This window comes from Borostomias antarcticus (genome assembly GCF_949987555.1).
Source record: "Borostomias antarcticus genome assembly, chromosome: 2".
Classification (NCBI taxonomy): Eukaryota; Metazoa; Chordata; class Actinopteri; order Stomiiformes; family Stomiidae; genus Borostomias; species Borostomias antarcticus.
Window position 1 is genome coordinate 37163182 of NC_140235.1, and position 8999 is coordinate 37172180.

The window sequence follows — 8999 nt, forward strand, 5'->3', positions numbered from 1 at the left end:
TAGGGCTGTTCTACTGGGACCTGACTGGGATGGCTAAGGTTTCACCGCTGGAATCAGCCAGTCAGAAAACATATACAGCTCTTTTAGCATATTTTCCCCTACCAAAATCAAAAGGTGTAGTATTACATGATGTGAATGCTCATTTGAGTCAGCTTTCTCGTTGGAGGCGTTTCAAAGGGATGCCATCCACACAGCACAGAGCACAGAGAACTACCTCATAACTTGAGTAGAGAGGTCATGGGGAACAGAGAGGGGGTCCATGAATGAAAGCTCTGTACTCTTGTGGGGGTGGAGTGTACTTCCACATTTGCTGTTATTTGATTAAAAACACATCTACGGATCATTTCATGTCCATAACAACTCCTGCTGCCAGAGATACTTGCTTGGATAAAGGATCTCCACGATGACAGGACTGACAGGAGATGGAACACACCAGTAAAAGATCCGGCTAAAGAGAATCGTTGACTGACCAGTACTTCTAAAACGCTTATCCACAACCCAAACCTTCACTTTAACCCCCCCAGGCCAGTTCTGACCAGGCACTCTAACTTCATGATACGGACAGTTAAGCTTTTCCATCCAGTGATTTCAATATCCTGCCTCCTCCGGCTCCGCCCACTTCACTGGGCTCTGGCGGCAGCCATATTTACAACGCAGGAGCCAATAAGAACCAAGGACAGGGCCCTGTGCTGAGGACACACCCTGATAGTGGAGGGGCTGATATAGAAGATATATATATATATATATATAGAGAGAGAGAGAGAGAGAGAGAGAGAGAGAGAGAGAGAGAAAGAGAGTGGCGTCTACATAATGTGCTGTGGGAACACAGCATCTCAGGGCAGCGACTGATGACGGAAAAGTAAGGGAAGACAGAACACAAACAGTACTATGCTAACCACTATCAACGCAACCATTCAGTACACATGCTAACCACTATCAAGGTAACCACTCAGTACTAACATGCTAACCACTATCAAAGTAACCACTCAGTACTAACATGCTAACCACTAATTTAACCACTCAGTACTAACATGCTAACCACTAACCTAATCACTCAGTACTAACATGCTAACCACTACAGTATTATCATGCCAACCACTATCAACGCAACCACTTAGACAGCGGTTATAGCATGAGCTACAATAATATCATATTTTTCTGCTGTATGCAACAAAAGATAAAGCCAAACAACTGTTTACATTTCATTTATGTCAAAATAAATTATGTGTCACCAAGTGTAACATTTGGTTCATACAAAAAGGCATACAATGAAGTTACTGCATTTAAAAATAAAATAAAAATTGGCAGAAAAAATGACAATTTCATAAGCATTTTGGTAGTAATGTGGCGTTACAGGCGATATGCTGGAGATTTTTAACTAAGCATTTCCTCCTAGATTCACATATCCACAGAGAACTCTCTGTAGCTGCCAAATTTGTGAAAAAATGAAATAGGTTGAATAGGTAGCCTATAAGATTGCTGAAGAATATTTGAAATTAAATGAAAGCTATATATGCTTTGAATCTGATTCACATGGCGGGATATCAACCTATCATATACAGTATACATAGTTATACAAGTTCTGGTTGTCCATTTCGGGATCCTGTCTTAAAGACATGCTTGTGCTACATATATAAAAATGCTTACTTAGTCTATCCATTTGGATCCATTGATATACAGTATAGTATTTTAATACTGTTTGTAGTACATTTCATGTTATGCATACAGTACCAGTCAAAAGTTTGGATACACCTTCTCATTTAATTGAATGAGGAGATGTGTCCAAACTTTGACTGGTACTGTACTTATAAGTCATCATATAAGTACATGTGCAGTATTTAAATGCTATTTTGGGGCTGGGAAATGGTAAACTGGTGATCAGAAGCGTGTTCCTCAGACAGTCTTTGAATCCCAGTTATTTTAGGGGCAAAGCCTCATAGCGCAACTTCTGCATGGCTTCCTTCCTTAGCTTCCTCTCACTAGCCTGAGCAAGAACAACACCTACACAGGAGAACGTTCTTTGCCGAACAAAACAAAACAACAACAAACAATGTAAAGCAAACAGACATGAAAGACTTGCATCACAATGCACTCGTCATTACTCAATCAAAAGCAGCTGGGATTTGGTTGCCAAATGTGAAGTTCCAAATATCTGCTGGTGTTGTTGGCAACAAAAAAACAATAGGAAATGAGTTCCATCTACAAAAGTAAGAGAAGGCAGCTCCAAAATATATCTTGGACATTCTTTCATCATTTCAGGCTCTCATGACCTCACCACTGAACAGGGGCCATACTTTACTGTCAAAGTACTCTTCACCAGCCCAAAAAAACAGAGCAAACATGTAGCAGGCTAGGTATGAAAGATATACTAAGCTAGGCATGAAAGGTGAACCAGCAGCAAACACAAGTCGGCATAGACTTGCCTATCACTTCCTTTACAGAAATATAATGCGGAACCTGTCTTATAAAAAATCACATTGTGTCCGCAGATAAATGACAAGATATGAAATTACCCATCTCAGATAGGGGAACAGTGTGCATCTTCTGTCTGGCAACCACATACCTGGCCTTAGTCACTCTCCACACCTCAGCTGACCACCTCACTCACGCTGGCCTGGTTATCTTCGGAGCATGGTGCTCAGAAACTCCACAGATGACGGTTGGTCTCCTCCACATAAACCGAATATCTTTGTTGATAATCCCTCTGGGTAAAGTATTCTCACAAATGTCCATATCTTATCTTCTTAACATTGTTCCATTATTATACGGGCTGTCAAGTGCAGCCCTGGATTAAAAGGCTGGCGTCACCTGTCCATTTGCCAGAAGTTCAGAATCAACAAAATGGCCGTCCCATTGGTCTCACTAGCATTAGCGCCTCTAAGATGGAGGGAGATGGCTACAGGCCAGTTCTCTGGGCGATGTTGCTATTTGCATTAGTGAGCTAAGGGAAGCTGGAAGAGTCAACATCATCGTTTGAGGTAGCGTTGGGGTTCTGTGGAACAGAGAAGGAGCAGAAGATGATATACTGATCAAATAAAGGACAGACACACTGGATTGGTCACCACATGAATCCTGAACACATCACCAACACATACCTGAACCTCTCCGCTCATATAGAAGTAGGACGCCTGTATCGATCCGTTCCCGGGGGGATAGCCTGAGAGGCTGCACCTCGCCTCCTCATGACCCAGGCTCGGGGTCCCTTCACTGGGGTCGCTCCCAATGCTGCTCCCCCTGACCGCGCAGGGAGCCAGCCGGGGGCCGGTCAGGGCTCCGGTTAGCTGCTGGACCCCCTGGTGAGCAGCCCCGGACCAGGCAGGCAGACCGGTCTGGGGGGGGTGGGTCCAGGGAGGGGCTCGAGGCTGCGCGGCGTGCGCGAAGGAGGGCCGGGCTCCGTTTGAGCGCAGAGGGGAGGGGGCGGGGCCGTCGGGACGGGCGAGGACGCTAGAGGCGTCGGCCGCGGGGACTCTGGTGGTTAGACCCCTCCTTTCAAACATGCAGCTGTCAGAGGGTGTGTGACGGGCGTCTGCGAGGGAGTGAGATCCGGAGCCGGTATCAGACAGCGTGTGTGGAGCCTGTGTGGGCGTGAAGTCTGGGTGTCCGAACGCCACCCCTTTTAGGAAACCATGTGGCAGCTGCTGCTGGGGTAGCCATGACGTTTGTTGCCATGGCTGAGGCGAATAGGGCTGCCCTAAGATCTGCCTGTCGGTGCGCCCACAGCCAGAGTAGTTTAAAACTAGACTCTGCTGAAGGGTTTGGTCAACAGTCCCAGGCAGACTGTGAATGGTGTTGGGTTGAGGGGTGTGGTTGTGGTTTTGGTTAGTGTTTGGTATAGATGGCATCCATGGCTGGCCCAGAGGCCCAGGATGCAACTGATTGCTATTATGGGACAGCGGTGGTGGAACCATCTGGTTGCCATGGGGAAATCCACTTCTTCTACCTGGGGACCACTGCCCCTGGAAAGCAGCATCTCCAGGACTGCAATTCAAATGACAAGGAACTCCATTTCCCAGCAAGCCCTGCTCTCCAAAGCTGCTGAGGTCAGAGTTCATATCAGTCATGACCTGACACTGAGTCTCACTACCTGAGCTGTAAGAGCCATAGCCTTGGTTGCCAGGTGACACAGAACTCTGGGAGTGATCTGATTCCGTAGATGGAAGGTTGTGAGGGAACCACGCCCCTGCGTTCTCATTGGAGGGGAAGCGAGCAGAGAGGCAATTGATTGGATCAATAGCATTCTGTTCAGAACTGATTAAACAGCCACTACCATTGGCCTCCTTCCTAAGAGCCTCTTCCACATAGGAAAACACATCATTGGCGAGCGCATCGTCCAGCTCTCTGGAAACTCCCTCCCTCTCCATGTTGAACCTGAAGAGGGCGCTCTCCCAGCCTCGCAGCTCTCCCTCGCCCACCCCCAGACCTTCCAGCCCCCCGTCCCCCATCTCCCCCAAGATCTGTTCCAGGGAGTCCAGCATGGCCCGGGCGGTGGGGTCCTCCTGCCTGGGCCTCAGCGAGCACCGGTGCTCCCCGGGGACACTGAGCAGGGCGTGGCTGTCCAGGAAGGCCTGCTCCAGGGAGAGCAGGGGGTCAAGGGTGGGGTCGTCCTGACCCAGGGGCGGGGGGCAGGGAGCGGCCGGGATGGGGTCCCGTGGCTGGGCGTAAACGGAGCGGTCCTGTCTGAGGAGAGACCCCAGGAGAGATGCAGGGTCCAGGGGCTTCTCCACGGGGCCTGGGGGGTTGGAGCCCGGGGGAGTTGAGGCGTCCAGGGAGGGGAAGGATTCGTAGAGGAGAGCCTCGCCGGTGGCAAAGTTAAAGGGCAGCTGGATCCTCCTCTGACGCAAGTGCTCCTCCCCTTCCTCATTCCTGAAGGGAGACACGACGTCGAAATAAAACACGCTCTTTATTTCAACATCAAGGAGAAACTTAACAGTATATTCTTTTGAAGATTTGAAAATAACGGCTCATCACATCAGATCTTATCGTGCCCGAGGGAGCAACGAACCACTGGTCTCACCGTCTCACTTCTAAAGTCGGGACGCAATAATCTTTATCAAACATGTTTGATATTATCGGGGCCGCCCCTGTGAGCCGATCGGGAGGTTTAAGATAAGTTCTGTAAACCCCTCACATTACAAGATCATCTGGGCCGATCATTGGCCCCGACCAACGTTCCAGACCAGATTTCTCCTCCGACTGTGGGGAGGGGTGAATTGGGGATAAATCCTGTAGTCTGACCCCGGCACAAGGGTTCAAATAAAACTCCCAAGTCCCGATCTGACAACTCCATACATATTCATAAACCATACCGGCGCGTAGGTGTACACTAAAGGTTCGGACTTGTGACGCGGCGAAGACTCACGTGAGGGCTTTCTGTCGAGCGATGATGAAGTCCGGCCTCCCTTCCTTGAAGACCAGCCTGGCGCTTGCCTGAACCCACAACCACACCCCCGTCTTGTTCAGCAGCCTGAACACGCTGAACCCGCTGTCGCCGGTCTTCATCACTGGGGGACGAACGAGAGAGACATCCGGACGTGGAGTTACTCACAGGGAGCCGAAACAAAACGTCTGGCTCGAAGGTCAGGTTCCAAAATTAAGAGTAGAGTAGCAGGTTAGCTGATAATGTCCTCGTTCCTGGTGCGTTCATAGCGAGGAGAGCGGCGTGTTGAGAGGAACTCACTCCTGAGGTGGTTGTCGGCGCAGTACATCATGTCTGCAGCGTGGATGAACTGGTAGCCCGAGCCTGGGGTGACCAGCTCGGTCTCGGAGTAACCCAGGACAAGCTTCCCTCTACGAGCGGGACAAAGAAACACACGTCACACACACACACACACACACACACAAAGTATACGCCCGCCTGTCTTACTAACACCGCCCGCTCTGAACAAGCAGTGATCAGCCCCGTTTCTTCAGCCGGCACCTGGTGTCGATGCCCACGGGGGCGAAGTCCAGCCTGTGTTTGGTCTGGAAGATGAGGGTCTTGGTGCGGATCTCCATGACCGCGGGGGGGTGCAGGGGCGTGGCGATGGCGAACAGGGCCAGCTGGGGCGGGGCGTCGGCGCCGTCGCGTCCGGTCCGCCCGTGGCCGTCCAGGTACTTCAGACGACCCTGGACGTTCAGCGCCTGGAGGAGAGAGTCCACACACACACACACACACACACACACACACACACACACAAAGCCATGTCAAACAAAACCAACGTGCGCACGAAACAAAATCCAAGATCCATAATTGACGTCGTAGTCGCAGGTAGCTCATATTTCCTCCTCCTCACCAGGAACCCCGAGGAGTTGTCCAGGAGGCAGCGGAAGCGGCAGCAGAAGCTGCGCTCCAGGAAGGAGGAGTTCTCGGGGGGGAGGTGCCGGGGCAGGTAGCTCACGGCCTTGGCGTTGGACCGGGCGGCCGGAGCGACCTCTCCGTCGCCGTCTCCGTCCCCGGGGGCGTCGTCCAGGTCTGGGTCAAGGGCGAAGTGGAGCTGGCATCTGAAGAGGTGCCTGTCGTCCATGTGGATGAGGTCATACACGCTCTGGTGCAGGACGTCAGACTGCAGACGGGGGAAAGGAGGAGGTGGAGGAGGTGGAGGAGGAGGAGGAGGAGGAGAGGGGAGAAAGGGAAGATGAGAAGCAAGAAAAGATCATTTTAAGGGAGTTTCATTGCCTAGTGGCAAATAACTTGCCGATTGCCAAACCTGATAAAGTTAGCAAGATTCAAAGAATCTATCGAGCTAAGAATAATATCTAATAGCTATATCTAATATCTAATAGCTATCTAATAAGCTAGTCACTCCCGGCTCGATATGTTGTGCAGAGACTGAGAGCACAAATAGGAACCTCATGGAAGCCAAGATAGTCGTGGATGGTCGGGGAGGTGTAGAAGATGGAGCCATCGGTCGTCACCACCAAAACAAAGCCATGAAGCGCCTGCAGAGACACAGGAAAAACATTCAGTGAACACACACACGCACGCACACACCAACACACACACACACAGTCTATTTAACGTCCTGTACCACTGCGTGGAGTGTACCTGGAGCAGGAGGTCTCCCTCTGAGAAGCCGACCCGGTCCGTGGAGGGGGTCTGTCCGTTCCTGGGGGTCCCGGTGACAGAGGGGTCCGGCCACTCGTTCTTCTGAAGGGTCACTGCAACCCAGAGAAGGGGAGAAGGACTTAAACTACACGCCCCCAAAAACCGGCAACTGAGGAGAGGACAGCAGTCCTGTGAATAGGAGGAGAGAGAGGAACCAGAGGCCGGCTGTTCATGAAGGTGAGACGTTTAAAGACGATTTAAAAAAGACTGATCAGTCCTTCATCAGACTGATTCCCCCTCCAGACCACTCTAGGCTAATGGGAGCCAACTGCCTATGAGCAGAGATCAGATGGCCTCATGAGAGCAGAGATGAGCCAGAGAGCCAGATGTTACAGCTCCCTATTCTTAGCTGCGATGCTAACTACAGAGTAGACTGGTCCGCTCTGATCTGCGGAACACATAATTATTATCATTATGAGGAGAGCATGAGATGGTCAGAACTAATCCAAACCATCAACCTCAAAATGGCCGCCAAGTCTTTGGTTGGGGGTGTACTGACTCACTGTTGGGGTTACTGTCTGCGATGGCAACATGTCCTCTTCAATATCAGCCTACAGCTTCGTTGAGCCCATGCTCATACTCAGCTGTACAGGATACTGTAGATATACGCTAAATTACCAAATTGAGAAATTGAGAGCACACAGAGACCCCTTTCAGATGCACTAGTTTATAAAGTTTGAATCTCCCTAATCCAATCAAATCACAATGTCATCTAACTACAAGGTATCTGCAACCGAGTATTAAAGGAACACGCCAATTTATGGGGATATTAGCTTATTTGCCACCTTCCCCAGAATCAGATAAGGAGATACATACCTAGCTAACTCAATCACTGGAAGTGGATTGCAAACAGCTCTAGGTCTCAATGTTATGACTGCACGTACAGAGAACAGAAGGGTATGTATCTTCTTATCTGACTCTGGGGAAGATGGTAAATAAGCAAATTTCCCCAAAAGTTGCCGTGTTCGTTTAACTGTAACTTGATCAGTGGTGGCATGTTTCGGAAACGCTCTGTGGTCCAAGTGAGAGGAGCGGCAGGCGGGCATGACAACGGCCGAGTGGCCAGTCTGTTCCCAGCAGCCTCTCTGTCTGTCCCTCTCCCTGTGTCTGCGTCCGTCTCCGCGACGGAGCCCTTCTCGGGTTTCACAGGGTTATTTCTGGAGCAGACGTACGGGGCAGAGTAGTATCGCTGACTTCCTACAGGCCGGGGAGAAGAAGGCTCTCTCTGGGTCAGAGAGTTCTCGATCAAACCACCTTATTACATGAGTAACATTTCCCGCTCGTCGTAAAAAACGCAGTTTCAGTCCATCGTTTGTAATCTAATCTCTGGTCTCTGCTGCTCGTTCAGCACAGCAATGCCTCCTTTTCCCCCGCTCCGTAATGACTGTATGGCACGCTAACAAACTTCCCTCCTCTCCTCCTCCTTCTCCTCTCATCTCCCCCTCTCATCTCGACTCCCCCTCCTCCTCCTCCTCCTCCCCCTCCTCCTCCTCTCTCCCTCTCATCTCGACTCCCCCTCCTCCTCCTCTTCTCTCCCTCCTCCTCCTCCTCCCTCTCATCTCGACTCCCCCTCCTCCTCCTCTCCCCCTCCTCCTCCTCCTCTACTGTACCCCTCTCATCTCGACTCCTCCCCCTCCTCCTCCTCCTCCTCTCCCCTTCCCCCTCCTCCTCCTCCTCCCTCCCCCTCCTCCTCTCCCCCTCCTCCTCTCCCCTTCCCCCTCCTCTCCCCTTCCCCCTCCTCCCCCTCCTCCTCCTCCTCTCTCCCTCTCATCTCGACTCCCCCACTCCCAGAGAACCCAGGAATCTTCCTCGACATCTCTGCCAAGCAGAGTCTCTCACCGCCTTCTGAGGGCCTGCAGGAATCCAGGAGGAATCCGAGCTGCTCAACGTCAACTGCAGCCCGCATGAGCGACGG

General features: G+C 51.1%; 1 protein-coding gene across 2 annotated transcripts in view; it reads right to left on the bottom strand.

Moving 5' to 3' along the window:
• Window positions 1-1260: 1260 nt before the first annotated feature.
• The window catches only part of LOC311328761 (aryl hydrocarbon receptor-like), a 15954-nt gene continuing 8215 nt past the window's right edge, over window positions 1261-8999 (bottom strand). For both annotated transcript variants that reach the window (XM_084461317.1, XM_084461316.1), the window contains 8 exons: window positions 7025-7137; window positions 6829-6918; window positions 6273-6542; window positions 5918-6120; window positions 5678-5787; window positions 5360-5501; window positions 3096-4863; window positions 1261-2992 (listed from right to left, as the gene is read on the bottom strand). In XM_084461317.1, coding sequence (XP_084317443.1) covers window positions 2942-2992; window positions 3096-4863; window positions 5360-5501; window positions 5678-5787; window positions 5918-6120; window positions 6273-6542; window positions 6829-6918; window positions 7025-7137 — 2747 coding nt within the window. In that variant the 3' untranslated portion in view covers window positions 1261-2941. The remainder of the gene's footprint in view (window positions 2993-3095; window positions 4864-5359; window positions 5502-5677; window positions 5788-5917; window positions 6121-6272; window positions 6543-6828; window positions 6919-7024; window positions 7138-8999) is intronic.